The 21,590-nt window shown below is 40.8% G+C and overlaps 1 protein-coding gene across 1 annotated transcript in view; it reads left to right on the top strand.

Annotated features, from left to right (window-relative positions):
* The window catches only part of TMEM104 (transmembrane protein 104), a 1,389,603-nt gene that overhangs the window by 256,881 nt on the left and 1,111,132 nt on the right, over positions 1-21,590 (top strand). Inside the window, exon 3 of the mRNA XM_044085161.1 lies at positions 20,362-20,483. Within this exon, the coding sequence (XP_043941096.1) occupies positions 20,362-20,483 (122 nt within the window). The remainder of the gene's footprint in view (positions 1-20,361; positions 20,484-21,590) is intronic.

The raw sequence follows: 21,590 nt of genomic DNA, 5'->3' as shown, positions 1-21,590 counted from the left end.
TTAAAGATTTCTTACAAGTCCACCCCCCAAGGTTTAGCAGGCATTTTCGTCTCCAAGCACTGGTCTTTTCCTGCTCCCAGTAAACAGGCCTAGCCTAGGCCCTGTGGAAACAGACCCCCCCCCAGACAGCAGCCCCAGGGGTTGCAGAGATCTAAGCAGTGGACTACCTCCACTTCAAAACCAGGGAGTTCTAAGCCACCCCCTTATGGTAAGAACTCACAATGACTCACCTCCTACCGACCTCACCTCTGCCCACCTGTACATACCTCTAGGAGGAAAACTCTCCTTTCACTCAAGCACCTGGGCCAACATTACCAAGGACCAATGGGTTCTGAACACTGTGTCTCAGGGGTACAAATTCTCCTTCCACACCCTTCCAACCACCAAAGGGTTCCCAGATCTACCATCAAATCAATGGCCAGAGGCTCAAAAGCAAATCCATTCCCTGCTCTCCTTGGGGGCAGTAGAACACATTCTTGCAGAGCAGATAGGCCAAGGCTTCTACTCCAGACTTTTTCTGGAGCCCAGAAAAGAGGGCACCTGGTGCCCCATCCTCGATCTGTCCATTCTAAACACCTTCCTGGTGATTCTAAAATTTAAAATGCTCACCCTCCAGCAGCTGCTACCCATGCTCTCCAAGGATGCTTGGCTAGCCACCCTGGACCTAAAAGAGGCCTACCGCCACATTCCTATCAGTGATCCCTGCAGAAAATATATCCGCTTCAGAGCAGAATCTTAACACTTTCAGTTCTCTGCACTTCCCTTTGGCTTATCTACTGCTCCCAGAGTTTTCACAAAATGCCTGGCTCCAGCCATTGCCTTTTTCAGACAAAGAAATATTCAAATTTACCCCTACTTAGACAACAGCCTTATTCAGGCAGGCAGCCAGGAAAAGCTTCTTAAAGACCTGCCCTTTGTAAAGAACCTACTAACCTCCCTAGGGTACACAATCAATAAAAAGAAATCTAAACAGGTGCCCACCCAAAGGATAATCTTCCTGGGAGCAAGTCTGGATACAGCATCCCAGATGGCATACCTTACACCAGAGAAACAAATTTTCCTGTCCTCTTACTTTTCTCAACTGGCCACCAGGACGCAGCATTCTGCAAGTAAAATCCTGCAAACCCTGGGGTTCATGGCATCTTGCATACTCCTCATTTCATATGCCAGACTGCATATGAGGAAACTTCAATGGTAACCTAAAGAGCCTTTGGTGTCAACACTCTCAAGATCTGGAAACTGTTCTACCTATTATTCCTTGCCTGAGAAAGGAATTTCTTTGGTGGGCAACAGCCTGCTCCCACAGCAAGGGACTGCCTTTCTCCCGACACCCCACTGCACATACCCTCAGCACAGATGTATCAGACTGCGCTTGGGGTGCACACCTGGATGGCAGGTGCATACAAGGCCAATGGAGCCGTGAGCAAATCCACCTGCACATCAGTCAGAAAGAGATGATGGCTGTGCAGCAGGCCTTGATAGCTTTCAAACCCCCTTCTCTGTCCAGGGATTCGCCTGATCAAAACAAGACAGCACCACTTTGCCTCCCACAATTAACAATCTGCATTTAAACTGGAACCTTAGTTTGAGAGACAGCCTTACAGAACTATCTGCAAATATATAGAGATGAGTATACTTTTCTGTATTATTCTGTATTATAGAGCTAAATTGTTTGCTTAGATATCTGTTGTGTGTGTGTGTGTGTGTGTGTGTGTGTGTGTATATATATATATATATATATATATATATATATATATATATATATATATATATATATATATATATATAGAGAGAGAGAGAGAGAGAGAACAGTATATATTTTTTGGCTTTATAATTTGCACATTCCTCACATCTGTGTTGAAACTGTTCCCCCCCCCTCCCAGTTCTTGGTTGTAGTTTAAATTTGGTGGCTTTTGCAGTGCCCACCCCACTGTAGATTTGATCTAAGACACTCCCCCAGGCCCATCTCTTTACCGCATTCTACCTAATTAACCCTTTCTGCACTTGCTTTTAGTCCTTTTTAATTTAATTACATTTTTTCAAACTGTGTGTGGACTAATATTGCTACATATTCAAGTGTCCCGGCTTGCACTGCATGAGAATTGTATTTACTACTGCTTTTGCTACTTTTCTGAAAAAAAAAAAAAAAAATCATCTGCTTTTACTGTACTTGTGTTTCTTCCTACTTTATTTTGCTTTTGCGTCATCTTAAAAGTACTCAGTTGTATTTATTACTGCTTGGTGTAACTCATTCTAAACCTTTTAGTTTCAACACTTGGGCTTCAGACCAGTTGTTTTACATTGAGAGGGTTTGTGGTCTGCACTGTAGTGGCAGAACAGGTAGCTTACATCCTTCTAAGTTGGGAACTGCTGATTGAGGGCTCAGTGTCTGTTATTCTAAAAGTGTATTAATTCTGGTTTAAGCACTTGGGCTTTCAGGCCAGTTATTTTACATTAAGAGGGTTCGTGGTCTGCACTCTTGTGGGAGGAGAGGCTGGACTCTGCCCTTGTGAGCTGGGAATTTCTGGTTAAAGGCTTATAGTGCATGCATATCTGAACTGCTGCTAACTGAAATTGGTACACCTTGTTTGCTGTAGCATAGACTAGATCCAGGCCTGCTGAATCTAGCTTTGTTTGTATAACTTGAGCACTAATCCAGGCATTCTTTAAAGTATTCAATTGTATTTATTACTGTTTGGTAGTAACTTGATTAAAGTGTAGCTATCATTCTAAGTCTTTTGGATTAAGCACTTGGGCTTCAGACCAGTTGTCTTACATTAGGAAGGTTTGTGGCATGCACTGTGGTGGCAGGACAGGTAGCTTTCATCCTTCTAAGTTGGGAACTGCTGATTGAGAGCTCAGTGTCTGTTATTCCTAAAGTGTATTAGTTCTGGTTTATGCACTTGGGCTTCAGGCCAATTATTTTACATTAAGAAGGTTCGTGGTCTGCACTCTTGTGGGAGGAGAGGCTGGACTCTGCCCTTCTGAGCTGGGAATTTCTGGTTAAAGGTTTATAGTACCTGCATATTTGAACTGTTTCTTACTGAAATTGGTACACCTTGTTTGCTGTAGCATAGACTAGATCCAGGCCTGCTGAATCTAGCTTTGTTTGTATGCTTGTTGTTTGTTTGCTTGTTATTTCCCTAGAACGCTAATTCCACCTAAAACGCGGCTTCTCAACGCTTCTGTGGATCCCTAGTGATATCTGCATTGCTTACTGTACTTATTTCCTTGTTTCACTTGAAAGAAAGTTACTGTTTATCGTTTTTGCATTTAAGTTACCTGTAACACATTGCACTTAAGTTACCTGGCACTTGCTCACTAAAGCAATTATATAAGTCAGCACTAAAAATTAAAAGCACTACACCCTCACTCCCCATTGGCCCTTGTTTTCAATTATAAAGGAATTCCCAATATTATTCTAGCATTTCCAAAGGTCAGTTGTCAATCTCCTCTCCGGTCCAGCTGGTGAACCTGGGAATCTTGAGGCAATGTTACAACTGCCTCATGTACACAGACAACCCTCTCCTCCTCCCAACAAATTCCAACACATGTGAGAGATGCAACCATATAGCCAAACTGGAGGCTAAGATCTCTCAACTCAGTACTGGCATAACCAGTCAGGAGGAGAAGGAAACCACACTCACTACAATTCCAGTCTCACATAGACCTACCACGACAGCAAACCAAACACATAATCACACAAAAACATACTCGGAGGCTCTAAATAAAGATCTGCCTAAGCAGCAGAGACCTCCAAAGCAGACACCCAAGCAACCGCTACCCCAAAACAAAACACGTGCAACACATATCTCACAAAGTCAGTGTGCCGAACAGTCACAGCCCTTATGGCTAAACAACACACCTGATACACTTGTAATAGGTGACTCTATCGTCAGGCACACTGACGTCCTGCTCACCAGGCTGAACAAGGAGAAAGTCACGGTGAGCAGCCTGTCAGGCGCTAGGATCCGCCACATAACATAAGCACTCAGGTCACTCCAAGGCAAGTACAAATATGACTCAGTCATTGTCCATGCTGGTGTGAATGACCTGAGACGTACCTCCCTGGACTACATGAAAAGAGACATAGAGGAGCTCTCTGAGCATGTAGCCCAGGCCAGTATGACCCTGACCTTGAGTAGCATCTTACCCTCACCAAGAATGATGCCACAATATGAAGACAAGATGATCAATTTCAACAATTGGCTTAAGTACTGGTGTCATTCAAAGGGGATCCAATGCCTGTCAGCCTGGGATGATATGCTCGACAAGCCACGATGCTTCGCTAGGGACGGCTTGCACCTGTCACCCCTGGGCTTTCGTATATTGGCAAAGGCTCTTGCTACCCCCATAGTTCCTTTTTTAGGCAAGGCTCAAAAGACAAACCCACCTCCATAGGTATCACAAGGGATAAGAAACTAAGAGTAATGCTACTCAACGCCAGAAGTCTAAACCTTAAGATGCATGCACTTGAAACTCTCCTTAGCATGGAGAAGATCGATATCTGTGCAGTAACAGAAACCTGGTTCAGGGCTCCCGAGAGCACCCCAGCACTACCAGGTTATACCTCATACCATGCTTTTCGGCCCCAAAACTTGGACTGAACCACAAAAGGAGGGGGAGTATCGATATTCATCAAAGATACCCACACCTCCAGGTTGGTGGCAAAGCACAAAGCATCAGAGACTATCCATGTGCAACTAACAGTGGGTAAAACTGCCTTCCAGTTTATAGCCTGCTACAGACCACCCTCTCAAACCCAGGAACCCCACTCGGCCTTCCTGAGAACACTGGAAAATATGAAGGTCTCTCCAAACATCATTATATCGGGCAACTTCAACTACCCAAACATAGACTGGGAGCATTACTCTAGCTCCAACACCCTAGCCCAAAGGTTCCTAGAATTCATAAACTCAAATGCTATGGAACAACTTGTTACCACTCCCACAAGAGGGGAAAACATACTGGACCTGATCATCACCAACATGGGGACTCTATGCTCCAGACCAGAAGTGTATCCCTCACTGGTAAGATCAGACCATAAACTGATCTCACTGGATATTCACATCCCGACCCCACCCCCTGCCCAGAAAACCACAGTGAAAAACTTCTCTAAAGCAAATTTCACACTCCTCAAAATCGAGGTGGAATCCTTCAAAGCCCCCGGGCCTGTGGAAAATCTGCCCAGACCGCAGAATCCTTAAAAATGCATTCTATGAACACCTTCAGGAATGCATGGATCATGCAATCCCAAATAAAACCAAGACCCAATCCTCCAAAGGCAGACGTCCTGTCTGGTGGACTCCAGCCATAAACAAACTATACAATAGAAGGAGGAAGCTACTACATGATAGAGCAAAATCCCAAAAAGGGAAGGCATCTCTGATCAGTATTAGCAAAAAACTAAGGGCACTCATAAAATCGTCTAAGGCCAGCTTCGAGAGAAAAATTGCACAGGACACTAAGGATAATCACAAGGCTTTCTTAATTATGTTAGGAACCTGGGTGGGAATTCCCATATATGCACAGAATTAGTCCAAAATGACAAAAAATGCACCGAACCCACAAACATTGCCAACATCCTAGCTGACAGGTTCAGCGCAAACTCCCCCCCCCCTCCTGACCAAAAGGGCAAATATCTATCCCAGCAGAGTGCTGCCCCCCTGAAATCTCAGATGCTTAAGTAAGAGCCGCCCTCTCCAAAGCAAAAAACGCATGATCAATGGGACCAGACGGTGTTCCGGGCTGCGTCCTACATGAACTCCAAGAAGAGCTAAACCCAAACATAAAACTACTGTTCAGTCTCAGCCTTACTACAGGATATGTATCCAAAGAGTGGCGTACAGCAACAGTGGTCCCTCTCCACAAAGGTGGTGCCTCAACAGACCCTAGAAACTATCGCCCCATAAGCCTGACTAGCTTGGTCTGCAAAGCTATGGAAAGGATCATCATGGACCTCATAAATAAAGATATTGGGGACCTACAGATACTGGATCCTACCCAGTTCGGCTTTGTTAAGGGAAGATCCTGCCTCTTAAACCTGGTCAACTTCTTTGAAACAGTCACCAAGGCCATTGATGAAGGGAAGGTGGTCCACACAGCCTACCTGGACCTCGCAAAAGCCTTCGATACAATACCCCACTCGGGCATTATAGATAAGCTCACCAGCTTAATATAAACCCCTATGTCACTAGATGGGTTGCAAACTGGCTCAAGGACAGAACCCACATGGTTAGAATTGCTGGAGCCATGTCAGACTCCAAACCAGTTACAAGTGGCGTCCCACAAGGCTCAGTCCTGGGACCTCTCTTGTTTGGTATATATTTCTCAGAGGTACAGGCCAACACAGAAAGACTGTGGCTGACCAAGTTCACAGATGACTGCAAACTGGGCACCATAATCGACTCTCCAGCCGACACAAGCATCCTCCAAAAGGGCCTCATAGAAACAGACAACTGGTGCCAGAGCCATGGGCTCAAGCTAAATGCCAAAAAGTGTATAGTTATCCCCTTTGGCAAAAACAAAGTGCCCACAAATTACCACATAGGTGGTAATCCATTAAGTACAGGAGAAGTAATTAGGGACCTGGGGACCCAAGTTGATAGCAATCTCTCATATGACAACCATGTGGCCAAAGTGGTTAGAAAAACATTTTATATAGCCCACCTAATCATGAAGGGATTCACATCTAGATTAGGGGAGGTCATCGTGCCTCTTTACTCATCCCACATCAGGCCCATAATCGAGTACAATGCCCCTTTTAGGATGTACCTTACCAAACACCTGCAGCAACTGGAAAGACCCCAAAAGTACCTCACCAAGAGGATCAAAGGGCTCAAACAGATGCCATATGCTGCCCGGTTTAAGAAACTCCAGCTCTACTCAGTGGCATACCGCCTGCTCAGAGGCGACCTGTGCCTGATGTATAAAGCCATGTCCAACCTGGAATTAAGGGACATGCTGCACCTCAAAAAATCCATATCCCATCGAGCTACACGCTTGAGAGACTTGAACCTCAGCACTGAAATAAATAGGACATGCTGGAGGGACAGATTCATAACTCAGAGGCTCCCTTCACTCTGGAATAAAATCCCAGTCCAGATTAGGCAGAGTCCCTCATTGACTTTCTTCAAGAGGAATCTTGATGAGTGGATGGGAGATCGTAGGTTTACCCCGGGTATCACTTCTGTGTCAGTGTTAGACATAGGCACAGTATACTAACCTCGAAAAAGGGCATAGCAAAATTAATTTAAAATGGGTGGCGAAAGCCAAACATACTCTGGCTAGGCTTATAAATGCCCTAGGGCAGATAGCCTAGTATGAACCTATGAACACCAACCACCAGCTCAGCAAATTCTGCACCAGAGAGCATCACTCCATGGCTTGGAAACTGGATGCCCTGTCCTTCCCCTGGGTAAACCTCTCGGTCTATGCCTTTCTTCCCCTACCTCTCATCCCCAGGGTACTGCTCAAAATAGGGGAAGAAAAAACAAGGACCATTCTCATAGCTCCAGACTGGCCCAGACAGCACACCTTGCTGTGCAGCCTGTCCCCACTGCCTCTATGGCATTTTCCTCGGATTCCAAACCTCCTAACCCAGAGGGAAGGGGAATTCATGCACCCCCAATTGCAGACATCATTTTGGCAGCTTGGCTTATTCCCTAACCCCGGACCAAACTGCCATCCTCAGTAAACAGGTTCTGGAGGTCATCTGAGAGGCCAGATGCCTTATCACCAGAAAGTCTTGTGCAGATAAATGGAAAAGGTTCTGCACTTGGATCCAGGCAAAAGGAGCCAATACAGCACAGCCCTCCAGCCTAGATTATTTAGCTGACCTACTGCCCAGTGATCTCTCTTTCTCCTCTATAAAAAAATTATGCCTCTGCTATTTTTGCACATTTTCCACTGGGCAGCCACTTTTCTCGCACCCTCTGATTAAACAGCTCCTCAGAGGGGCTGGCAACTTGAGCCCCCCCCCCCCAGAAGGGCACCAGCACCAGCATGAGACCTTAACTTTATCTTAGAAAAGCTCACCCTGCCTCCTTTCAAATCAGCTTCTTCTGCAGAGCTAAAATTTATCTCCTGGAAAACAGCCTTCTTTCTGGCCATCACTTCAGCCACAAGAGTCTCTGAGCTGCAAGCACTCATGGCTGTGGTACCCTTCATCATCTTCCATGCAGGCAGGGTATCCCTCAAAACTAATCCATCTTTCATGCCCAAGGTAGTGTCCAGTTGGGCTCTCAACCATTCCAGTCATTTGCCCACCTTCTTTCCTAACCCCCAAAACAAGGGGGAAACTATTCTGCACTCTCTAGATGTGCACAGACAGCTCAGATATGATCTAGACAGGACTAAACCTTTCAGGAAGTCTGATCAATTGCTGGTTAGTTTTGCTACAGGGGCAGAAGGCAAAGCCATCTCCAAGCAAACCATTTCCAAATGGATAGCACACTGCATCCATTTCTGCAACAAACAGCATGGCAAACCTCCCCCCAACGGGGTCAGGACACACTCCACCAGAGCAGCCTTCACCTCTGCAGCTTTCCTCAGAGGTGTCCCCACCAGGGACATCCTGGAGACTGCTACCTGGACATCTGTTCACACTTTTACCAAGCATTGCCACCTACCTCTCTTCTCTAAATCCAGGGCATCGTTTGCCTCTGCAGTCTTGCAGGGCATCATAGCCAGCCCCTAACTTCCTTGACTGCCTCCACCCTTTTCCTTAGGTTTGGGAATCTACCCAAATGTGATGACTGCAACACTGAAACATGAAGAACATAGTACAGTTGTGTGCACTTACCATAAATGTAGATGTTTGAGTGTCTTCACTGTTGGCGGTCCTGGTTTCCCTCCCTCCATCCCCCCTTTGCTTTTTATTACTTTTCTTCCTTGTTGTTCTCCTTTTCTTTCAAGGGACATATTGATGTTTATTTTCCACTGGTGGGGTTCTTCCACCAGAACCTGGCCTCCTACTTTGGGGGCTCTTTGACAGGTTAGTGCAAGAAAAACTGATGAAATGGTGTTGGCTGCCTTACTTTATACCACTGATGACCTGATGTCAGTCTTGAAGCAACAGCAGCCGACACAGAAATACTAACTCTCTGGTATTCAGGCCGGCCGAGGGCTACCCTGGCAGGGCTGACCCCAATGTAATGACTGCAACAATGAAGACACTTGAACATCTACATTTATGGTAAGTGTACACAACTGTACTTTCTTAAAACCTCACTCTCATTTAGCTGTAATGTAGATCATATTCTGGAGAGAACTCATTTCCATTCTAAAAGGGTTTTATATGGCTGCATACTTCCTCACTGAAGAAGTCTGCCTTGCACAAAGGAAAGATACCATTATCTCATTCCTTGAAAATGGTCTTTAGCCACCATCTCTAACTGAAGCAAACCGATTTAAGGTTAACATCTCTTTAAATAAATATTTTTATTTATTTGCCCATTCACTCATTAAAGAGTAACAGTGGGCACACTTGAAACATCTTTCACCCCGTACATCATATATCCACCTGCCCACTGTCCACCCTCCTCTATAAGCTTCTCATATGGGTGTATTTCTCTTATGTCTGTGTTGTCATTAAACACACTTCCTTTAAACATCGTCATGCCAACTTGACCCCAGCTTACTCATAATCTCCAAATATACATTCAACTCCAGCCACAAATCATTGACATCTGATGCCCCCAAAAACAGAAGCTTCAGCCTCCTCATAGCATCTGTATGTAGTATCCCAACCATCTTTGCTTTCAAATCTACATATACACCTGCAGCCAGTAACCAGTTTTGGTGTTATGTGAGTGGTTTGCCCTATTTATATTTATTTTAATTTGATGTTAACTCATCCTGCCATACTTAACTCAGTCACATCCTGTAGAAGTCTAAGGTACAAACCAAAACACTGCATGCAATATGGTCTTAAAAAAACAACCCCTTCAAACCTTTCTCTCATTATCAGTGACATTTTCACTCCATATAGTTGCACAGTGTTACCTTCTGTTATAATTACATTTACACTGTTTCACTGTATTCAATCTTCTTTACTTGTATAGGGGACTTTCTTTAGAATATTTGATGCAGCTCTTCTTGTGCATGTAATTTTTAGCTAATGTAATGTTGATACTTTGTGACGAAAGGAGATGCTGCCAGTATAGCTAGCTGGAATTTTGTAAATAATTGTATGTCATTGGTGAATATCAAAATGATTTGTACAAGATGCTTGTGTTACAAATGTACTAGAACTGTATGTCATGTGTATATCAAACAGCTTGCACAAACGTACATGTTGAAAAGGAATTTGCAAAGTGCTGTTTTTGAAATGTGACCACAGTATGCCCTACTGGAAGAGAACAGAAATGCACTTGCATTGTAACTGTTTAATGTAGTAACCTCAGTCCAACAAACTTTAGAAAAATGTCTGAAACTAAATTTCTTTATAGGCTACGCAAATAAAGAAGCTATCTTTCAAGTTTTCAATGCAGCTAGAGACCTAAAGTCTGTAATAAGAAGCTTTCTGTATTGTCCTTACAGTGAACTAATTGCTACTTTTGAAGCATGAAGGAATGCAATTGTTTTATGACTTCCAGCATCTGCCAAAGATCTAAGGAAAAGCCATTGTATGTATATTTTTACAGGTAGATGCTAAATGCTGCCAGCTTCTAGCAGTTGGAGGTTTGGCCTGGGGGAACTAGAAGTCAGATGACCAGAAATTATGTCATTCTACAAGCTATCCTAGAAGTAATATATTCAATGAAGTCTCTTAGAGAGACAGAGCATTCTGCATTCTGTTTTAGACCCGACAGCAACAAGAGCCATTCACCACATCTGCCTTGCTCTAATGAAGTAAGTTTCTAGGGAATGGTATAATTCTCTTATATTCAGTCAGGAATATAGTAAAGCTTAGTTTAGATGTTTCTCTTTGTGTGAGCCTGTACTACAGTGTTATTTTAAATATTTCTTGTGGTTTTGAACTCTGTCACTGTGAATATATATTTAGTATTGTCTTTTTTATTATGTATTATTAAATGTATTTAAACCTTGCATTGTGGCTGATCTGTGTAGAGATATTTAAGTTTTATGAGTATTTGCATATTTATTTGGTGGCACTGTGTGGGCCATTAATAGCCTTGCTCTTGGTCAAACTGCCATTTGTATTAGTATTAATATTACACAATAAAATTGGAAACCCTTTGTTAAGGGCCCTAAAGTAACTGATAAGAGTGACTGGTGGCTGTGAATACTACCTTATAGTCTGGGCAGAAGGGAGTATAGCTGGTAAACCTGTGCCAGCCTCTTCCATGTGTGTGTGTGTGTGTGTGTGTGTGTGTGTGTGTGTGTGTGTGTGTGTGTGCACACTACTTGGGCAGGGACACAAAGCACTGGTTAGACAGAGAGGGTGCTGGAGGTATTGGCTTGGTCTCTCAGCTGAGATCTCAACTTTGCAGCTATGCTAGTGGAGAGTCTTATTGGGGATCTGGAGGAAGGTAGAGGAACCAGCCCCTGACTGACTGTGATCTCTGTGTGCTCCTAAGGGAAATTGCACTTGATGCAGAGAGCTGCATCTGGAAATAATGTGTGTGTACCTGTTATTCTCCCAGTAAATATCCCCCCACTATTGCCAGTAGTGAGAATTGAGGCTCCTTAATTACCGATGCAGAGGTGGGTTGTTACACTTTATATATTTTAGTTAATGTTTTGGTGATTGGTTTAGCCCCATTAAGCTTGAACTTAACATACTGTGTTGTAATTAATTTCCTGTATGCTTCAAATATTGATTGTTTTGTAATTTGTTCATGGCTGTATAAAGCCTCTTTTGGTTTAATCCACTTACCATCTTCAAATGAATAAATAAATACAAGGGGGGATGGAGAGAGAGAGACAGAGAGGGAGAGACAGATGTTAGAAATCAACTGCAAGTACAGTTGTTGTTTAGAGGGCCCCAGCTGTTACTGATTTAAAGGATGGATAGGTAGGTAGACAGGCAAATATTTGTATAGATAAACTGATTGATAGATACACAGATAGACAGATGGATAGATAAGCAGAAAGATATATGGTAAGTTGAACAGACAAATAGCTAAATGGCTGTATATATGCTGTGTCCACATTTTGACTGCTAGGCTTAGTCTAAGCTGCTAGAGAACACATCTTGCTAACTGTGAAGAGCTGAGAAAATGTTTTTGGTTTGGCAGATATTCACACCTGCACCCGTAAGTTAAACTTAGAGAACTAATCCACAATGATGAAGGAATGACTGGTTTATGGAAAGGAGGAACATTCAGAAATGGATGTCAAAATATTCAGGAAAGCTGCTAGTCTATGAAGAAGTGGCAAGCAGGCACAGACATGACTGCACATCACACATCTTATTAATGTGACAAAGTCTGTAGACTGTTTTAATAATGCCTTGTGTATTTGGTTTTGGACAACTAAGTATTGCCCCTTCACTCAAGCACTTCTGGTCAGCTGAGCTGACTATACATAACAGATTATATGAAGGAGAAACAGACCATATGTAAATCTAATTGAAGTAATGCTTTCAGTGGAAAAACTGCAGAAGGAATGTGGAAAGTTTTGAAAGAGAAATTGTTTGAATGGAAAAAAACTAGGATTTAGATACACAACATCAGGAAGATATATTTCCACCTGAACAAGAAGATACTTGATTAAAGTGAGAGATGAAAATGAGAGAGATTGAATTACAACATTGAAAACTGAAATAAATAAGCTGGACAAATAAATTAAGAAGTATGTGAGACAAGATCAAGAATAATTTGAAGAAAATTTGTATAAAGAATGCTGAGCATAAAAGGAAACCATTTTATAGATACACAAGATGTGGAAGGAGTAAAGATATACAAATGAATAAGCTTTATGTAGATTCTAAAATGTATTCTCAGACACAATAAATTATAGATATATTTACAAAATCTTATTTAAAATCACAAAGGGAATGATGAATTGTCCTAGGGACATCCAAGTAACCTCAAATACTGAAATCAAATTAGATTATAATGAAAAAGAACCATGCAAACTGGATCCAAGCAAAGCACAGGGAGGAGACATAATTGGTAATAATGACCTGAGAACACTTCTGCAAATACTTGCAGTACCATTATATCTATTATTTACTAGGCTGTATAAATATGGGGAGATTCCTAAAGATTGGAGGCATGAACTTACTAAATCTGTCTTTAAGTGAAAAGGGAATAGTATAACGCTATAGTCATACAGACCCTTAACTTTACTTTCTTGTTGTGGAAAAATAAAGGAGAAGGTAATAAGTTATTGTCAGAATTGAAAAGGTTGGGGCTTGAAACCACATATCAGTATAAATATGTTAAAATAGATATATTACCACCTGTAACATGATGTTCTATAACAATATAATAGTTATGAATGAAATATGTGCTGTGATTTAATGTGTATATATATATATATATATATATATATATATATATAAAATATATATAATATATATATATATGTATAGTTTTAACTTCAGCATTTGACGGAGTCATACACAAAACACTGATCAGTAAGTTAGAACCACTAGGTATTGATGTACTCTTGATAAGATGGATAGCTGCATGGCTTACAAATAGGACATGGCAAGTATCTTACAGCAACTGTGTAGGTGAAATTCTTGGTTACAGTCTGGGTGTCTCACATATCACTGTCCTAGGTCCATACTTAGATTGTATCTTTCAGATCCATCTTTTTTCATCTGAGGTGTTCTACAGTCTGTATGCAGATGACTTGAAATTGGGTAAATAGATTACATGTGTTACAGATGAGGCATGTCTGCAAAAGAACTTGACTAATTTCACCATTTGGGCACGGGAGAATAATATGCTGATAAATACATTAAAAACTAAGCATATTAGATTTAGGATACATAAATTGAAAAGTGAATATTTAATACAGCACACCGTGATTGAGACTGTAGGGACCTGGGTATATGGGTAGATCCAGCTTTGAGGTTTTTCTAATCATATCAACCAGTTGACTAATGATAGCTATATAATTGTAGGGTTGTATAAAGATGTATGAAGTCTAGGAAATCAGAAATTATGAAGTTATTGTTTGTTTGTTAGTTACATGAGACCCAAACTTGAGTCTGGAATAACAAAATGGAAACCTTATGAGAAAACAAGGATGAGTAAACTGCAAAGATTATACCAAAAACATTCATGGATGTAAAAATCTGTTATTATGAAAAACTAAAATATCTAAAGTTGTACAGTGTCTCATATAGATATTTAAGAGGAGACCTTATTCGGGTATATAAGGCATTTAGAAACTACCTCTGGGAATGCTTGTTGTTATCAAAAAGTAGTAAAGAATTATCAGGCAGCCTATGTAGAAGATTCTATAGGAATGAGAAGTGTACTAATTGGTTATCTGAGAGAGCTGCTGATGCATGGAACAAACTAACAAATTACATCAAAGCAAGCACTAGTTTAGATATTTTAAGAATAGCCTAGACACTTAGTATAGGTACAACTGTTTTGGTATATTGGCAGGCAAGAAGGGCATTAATTTAGCCTGTGATTGACATATTTGTATTTATGTATGTAAAATGGTCTCAGTTCAAGGAAGTAAAGCCAGAATCCTTAATGGCAATGCCTAATTACAGGAAGCACTGTAATGTAGAAAATCTGAGCCTCATAAAAGCAGATTGTGTTAAGCATGTATCTATATATGTGTATACACATACTTGCTGACCTATATGATTTATACTTTAACATGCAGTAGGTCGACATAATGGATTTTAAAATCTATAGCTAGCTGATAAAGCTAGTATGATGCAGAGAACTTGGCAGAAGCCTCCTTGTACCTACTTGTTGTGTATGCTTTAAGGTACTGAAAACATGGGTCCAGATGTTTATTTATTTTAGTTTGTTTACTAGGTCAGTACACTGATCACTATAGACCATTTGCAGGTACAGCTCATGTGAAGAGATTCACTAAAAAAAAAAAGAAAATTAGAACAAATTCACAAACACCGTGTAATCACAGATGGTAGATAATCCCATTGACAATTGATATAACATGTAAATAATACTAGTAGAGTAGAAAATCATATGTGAACTAATTTTCATAGTAAATATGAGAGGGAAGCAGCAGCTAAGAACAGAGAATCAAAGTAGAAGTGATGCAGGAGAGGAGGGTGTTAGGTTGTGTGTCCACTGGGAAAGCACTTGCAGTCAGATTTTTGACGAGGGTGTCTTTTGAGCTGAGCTCTGAAGATGGGGAGAGAGGAGACTTCCATAAGGTGAAGGTGGAGGGATTGCCAGATTTTGGGTGCCTGAATGGAGAAGGAATAGGTCAGTACAGTGCAGTTTAGTTTAGGGTGTCTGGAATGAGGAGGTTAATTGGGAGAGGTTGTGGAGGTTGTAGGGGGTGGTTTGTGACGCTGTAAATTAATAGGTGCTGGAATTATAATTATCAGCCTTGCATTCACCAAATGATGACTGCTAAGTGATATTTATTTCTCTTCAAATCAGTGTTTAGGTGAATGTAAACTGTGAAATTTGTGTTGACAAAAATTTCACAAAACCAATGAAACTGGGAGTCTGTGTTTATTTGTAAAGCCAAGTGTTTGTATTTTCTTCTAGGCTTTCAGTTAAAATTTTAAATTAGGGATGTGTTGAGAGGTACAGAGGTATTTCTGCCATGCAGGAGCATAAGTGTATTTCATGTGGTTCATTGTTCACTTAAGTGTTGAGACTGAAATGTTTAGAAGACATTGTTTTTGTGTAATTGTGCTTGGGAGCTGTAATTTTGGACACTGTACTTTTTTACCTCTACTGTCAGTAATATCTGTAAACTACAGTAAGTCAATAAAAGTGTGCTTCCCATGACCAAAGCTCCTATCCATATTCATACTTTTAACAGTGGAAAAACATTTCTGATAAATCCTACATGACTTTGATGTGATAAAATTGTAGTGATCTAAGTATAGAATTCTGGTTACATGTGAGGGTTCTTGAAGCGTGAAGTTTAGCATCTGACTCTAATGTGGTTGAAACTGCTGCTACTGGTGCCACGGATTCCAATTCCATGATAACAACTTGGATGTGATTCTTTGCTTTTTGCCAGCACTGTATTTACTAGTGGGAAGATGTAGGCACATTTTCTGTATGATTCCTAGTCTCCTTAAGCTTGTGTTCATGTAATGTGCACAGTTAAAACCATATCAAGAAAGACAGTAGAATCAAGTAACAAGCCATGGACTGGATAGAGCTTTAATAGAAGGAAAATTAGGAAATACTTCAGGTTCTGTGAGTCATGTTCTAACATGGCTAGTTAGAATCTGGATGTGATCTGCTTACTGTTTTTCATCTGCACAGACCTTTTACTTGGTTATGGTTTATGTAGGGTTCTGTTTGCAAAAAAAAAAAAAAAAAATGCACACAGATGTATTATATCCAAATGGATTTCAGAAGTGTAAAGCAGCTCAACTTTTGCAAGTTCAGGTAATGCAGTAGAAACCAAGCCACAACCTGTCAAATCCCAAACAGTTCTTGAAGCAGATAAGTATTGTTATAATCTATCCTATGAGTGAACTACAGCCTTCTCTCCTGCCATGAGATTTTAAAAGAATTCTCTCTGACCTACATACTTTTGACTGTATCCGCACAAGTAATTTTGTCTTGTCTTCCCCTGCCTAGCCAAGAATTCATCCCACCATTTTATCATCAGTGGAGTTTTGAAAACCTGTACTCTAACTTGCGATGATTGCAATCTGAGCTTTTTGACAAAATCTGATTATACCCCTACAGTTTAGACAAATGCTTATCTGTTACCTTACACCCATAAATAATATGACAAGTGTTTTTTCCCCTCTTTCTACAGTTATACAATTAAGTATAAATATGGAATTCAACAACATAAAGTAGGCATTTCAAGGCCTAAATTATGGGACATTTAAATTTGTTGGCATTTTTATTTCATTTTTTTTTTGTTTATTTGATTACCAGGTGGGCGGTCCTCCCCTGAGGCCTTTTTCAGCTGAAACTAGGTTCCTACCTAATTAGTACAAAGAATTTAGGCTGAAATAATGATTAGAAAAATAAATACACTTGCAGACATGAGTTACATAAAAATTTGACAATTACAGTGCAATATATATAAGTTAGAAGCACTAGTACACCGATTCATGCAGAGTAAACGAATCAGTAGTTTAACTGGGTCATGCGCAGCAATTTTACATAGTTTTAGCACACGTTTTAGAGCTTTAGCTTGTGTTCCTAAAGCAACCTCTTTATATTCAGCAAGCAAATATTAAGTTTAGTTTAGACAGTGGCAAGTCTTTTGCTCTGTAACAGAACATGCAGTTCAGAGATATTTTTTCTCCAAAAGCAATACTGTTTGCTGATCTTTTATGAGTTGGGTCATTTTTGTTGTTTGCATTTAAGCTGTATAAAGCAGGTTTTACAAACCCAAGGGTTCAGATAGATTCTCACTGGCAATGCTAATTGACTAATATGGGTCTGCCATTTAGGTTGATGGTGGTCTCAGGGTCAAAGGATCATAGGAGAGTACAAGGGCCATTTAAAGCCTAGCCATGCTTCCCAGAAGTACTGTACAGGTTTTGGTCCCTTCAGTTTGTGTGGGAGGTATAAATACGTTCCCTACTGAAATGTCGGCACTAGGAATGCAAAGAGCTGACAGTGCAAAAAAAAAAAAAAAAAATATTGAAAACACAGGAGAAGAGCAAATCTTAAAAATTGTTCTTCTCTAAATGTCTTTTTGTTGCGGGGAGGTTGGCAAGCTATGCTTTTCAGAAATACTATACAGGTTTTGGTCCCTTTGGTTTGAGTGGGGGTATAAACTGGCTCCCTATTGAAATGTCCGTACGCAAGATGTCGAATGTTAACAAGCAGAACCCCCCCCCCAAAAAAAAAAAACACAGGAGAAGAGTGAATCTCAAAAATCTCCTGTTTTAAACATCTTCTGCTGTGGGGGGGGCACACCTCCCGAACTTGTATGTACCAACTCCGAGTTCGCCATACCTCAGAGAAGAGGGAATATTTTGAGAAATCGGATCCTGGACTTAGTATACCATTCAGTCTCTGTATTTTGGGACTCACTCTAGCGGGTCCTGACATTTGAAATGGTTACCGTATATGTAACTTGGGCAGTATCTACAAGCATCTTCTCTCTCTCTCTAATACAGACATATGTGCTAGACCAGATGTACATTTATGATTCCCCATCCACTGATCCAAGTTGCGCTTGACTAAGTGCATGGAAGAACTCTGTCTCACTTGGGTGAGAAACCTGTTCCAGATAAAGGATAGTCTTTGAGACACATACGTGTTCCTCCAGCATGTCATATTTGTATTACAGACAAGGTTTAGATGCTGGTATTAGATGTTTCTGCTGCTGTTTGTTTTGCGTATGTGCAATAGGTCCATTAAGGATGGATCAGAGGATGCTTTGTAAGTCTGATATAGGTCACCTCTCAGCAGAAGGCATAGTATAAGGATAAGGCTTTTAGGTGATCCACATGGGACTTGTTTTGTACACCATGTATTCTTTTTTGTAAGGAACCGCTGGATGCTCCATTTGTTGCATATCTCCAGTTCAAAGACAAGATAAGGCTGCACTGAGGAGCACGTCATTTTAGTGTAAATGGTGGTGCTGCATGTAAATTTCCAGAGGTTACAAATGGGAGCTAAGGTCAGGTGGCACGATGCCAGGGTAATCCTATGGGCTAGACTTGTAAAGGCTCCAGGGCCACTAGCCTAGTACATCCCTATGAACCTATATAATTATGACAGTTTTGTAGGGCTAATAGTCATTTTGTTATGATATAGCAAGTTCTGTGGGGCTTAGAAGTCTTTCTGTCATTTAGCTTGTAGTCTGAGGATTGTTTCATCAAAGTTTAAAAGCAGTATGTTATGTGTATACATGGCGAGGATAAGTTTGGGTCAGTCATGCATTAAAAATTATTTAAAAGATGGAGAAAAGTGCAGTTCCCAGTATCATCCCCTGACGTATTCCAAAGGCAAAATGTACTATATCTATCTGAGGTGGTATTTTCCAATATGACCTTAAAAGATCAATTGTTAAGGAAATTATTGAATGAGATAATCCCATCAGTGCCAAAGTTCATATAGGGCTATATGATTTATCAGATTCAAAGACTTGTGTCCCATCGAAAATCCTATATATGTTAGGATATCATTATACACCTGTACTTCTACTTCTTCTTCTTTCGGCTTTTCCCGGTTAGGGGTCGCCACAGTGGATCATCTGTCTGCTCATGATTGGCAGTGGGGTTTTACGGTGTTGAGTTTCCAGCCTGGCGCCCAGCCGTCCATAGAAGGCACACACATGTGCACACTACACCTAGGGCCAATTTAGAGTATCCAATCCACCTACAGCATGTCTTTGTGATGTGGGAGGAAACCGGAGCACCCAGAGGAAACCCACGCGACCACAGGGAGGACATGCAGACTCCGCACAGAAGGCACCCCAGCCGAGAATCGAACCGAGGACCTCTTGCTGTGAGGTGGCAATGCTAACTGCTGCACCACCGTGGCTGCCCATATTATACACCTGTACTATGAGGTATATAATGCACATACTATATATTAAACAGTTTTTATATTTCTAGCTGTGATACTGTGTTGCAAATAGTTTATGCTGTTTTCTGTTCTGAGTGATCTGTGTTGTGGTATCTGTTTCATGAATTTATATTGCCAGGATAAGTTTAAACAAGGCCTGTGTGGATCAGTGTTCTATGCTGGTTAACAAATGCAAATAAATAAATAAACAAAGATTGTCCCTTTTGTACATATCGTAAATATCTTGTAGGTATCTCTGTAACTGCATTATCGCACATGTCGCTAACATGGATGTTTTGTCATATCTCTGAAAATGTTGTAAATACTGATTATATTGCTACAATGTATTTATACTTGTATGTTTAGCTTTTGTATTTTATTCACTACCAGCTAAAGTGTTTGTGTGTTGGGGATCCCAAGATGATTCCATCTACATGGTTTTAAAATAAAAATAAATAAATGTGCCTACAGCAATACATGAGTACTCTGTGCTCCTCATAACATGCAGAGATCTTAGTGTATTTTACTTCTTAATGAAGGAATCATCTAATTAGGGAAGATAAGTAATTGTCTTTCTACAAGCAACTTGGATACTGAGTAGGTCAGATGGCTTACAGTTCTGTGCATTAAAGTATGAAAGATGTCATGAATTTTTTTGCTGAACTGTTGTACTTTTCTGGGGAGTTGTGTATATTCGACCATATAATGAGTGTAATGGTGAGATAAGTAAAATAATTTCTTTACCCTGTGCATTGTGTTCTTTCCCAAGGTGGGAATGGTGTACATGTTTAACTTGATTGTCGGGACCGGAGCCCTAACTATGCCAAAAGCCTTTGCAACTGCTGGATGGGTTGTCAGTCTTGCCTTAATCATCTTCCTTGGCTTCATGAGGTAAGCTACACAACAGCATGTCTAGTATTCTGTCATGTGGTTGTTTGTGTGTATAGATCTTAACATTAAAGGTGGAGGCTGCCAAGAAAATGCCAATAACTACTTAATTTGTTCACCTTGGATGAAATATGTTACATCATTTGTCTATGCGTGGGTAAGCAACATAATTCCTTTTTTGGATTACATAAGTCGTTTTTAGCTTTAGCACAAAAAGCACAAGTGCATTTGTCATTTCAAGTACTTGCACAAATTCCTGAAAGACAGATCATATTACTAGCCATTCTAATGTACAGTGAGATGATGAATTTCTCCTCATTTCCTGTATTACCTGATGCTAAAAGTGTTGCATATACTTCAGAAGTAACTGGTCCCTTGTGGTAAAGTCACTGTTTAAACATTGTACATGTAGTAAAATACCAAACCTTTACACTGCTAAGTCTGATAATGTATGATCTTTGTTGCCAATCAAGTTTAAAGTCAGATCTGTAAATAAACCTCAGTCTGTAGTTAAGAATGTAAGTTCTTTTTGGTATATTATTTTTTACAATGTGATTTTTCCTGTCATACCTACTGTCCATTGATACTTCCCCCAATAATACCCCATTTTGGATATTCCCCAGTGAGGGCAAAAACTGTTCTGAGGGGGTGCATCATTCAGGAATTACTGAGGGTGTTGGTTCCCTCATTGCCATCCCAGCAGTAAGACATTGAAGGCTTTTGTGTGTGGTCTTAAAACCCTGACTCCTGATGAACGTGTGACCTGTTTAACTGCAAGAGCCACAGCTTCTTTCATGTACGAGAGCATGTTCCTATGCACCTCTGATAAGGGCTCCAACGTTCGTGACTTGGTGACCAAATCCCTAACCCAGGGCCTTCCTTTTACATTACCTCCCCTCCTATGACAGATGGAGACAGTGGACTGTCTTGAACTACACACCTGCAGTCCACATAACAGCTCCAACAGGTGTCCAAGCTGCTTATTTAACGTGGGTCTCCTGGGCCATAGTCCATGCTTTATCCCTCTGTGTCACCAGAGCCAGTGAAGTTCTTGTTAATATGACATACACTTTGCAAAATTAGTATTTTGTTCAACATCTGATGCTGTCA

This window comes from Protopterus annectens, chromosome 10.part0 (assembly GCF_019279795.1).
Source record: "Protopterus annectens isolate FY-2018-M chromosome 10.part0, PAN1.0, whole genome shotgun sequence".
Lineage (NCBI taxonomy): Eukaryota > Metazoa > Chordata > Ceratodontiformes > Protopteridae > Protopterus > Protopterus annectens.
This window is presented reverse-complemented; position numbering and strand designations above follow the sequence as displayed.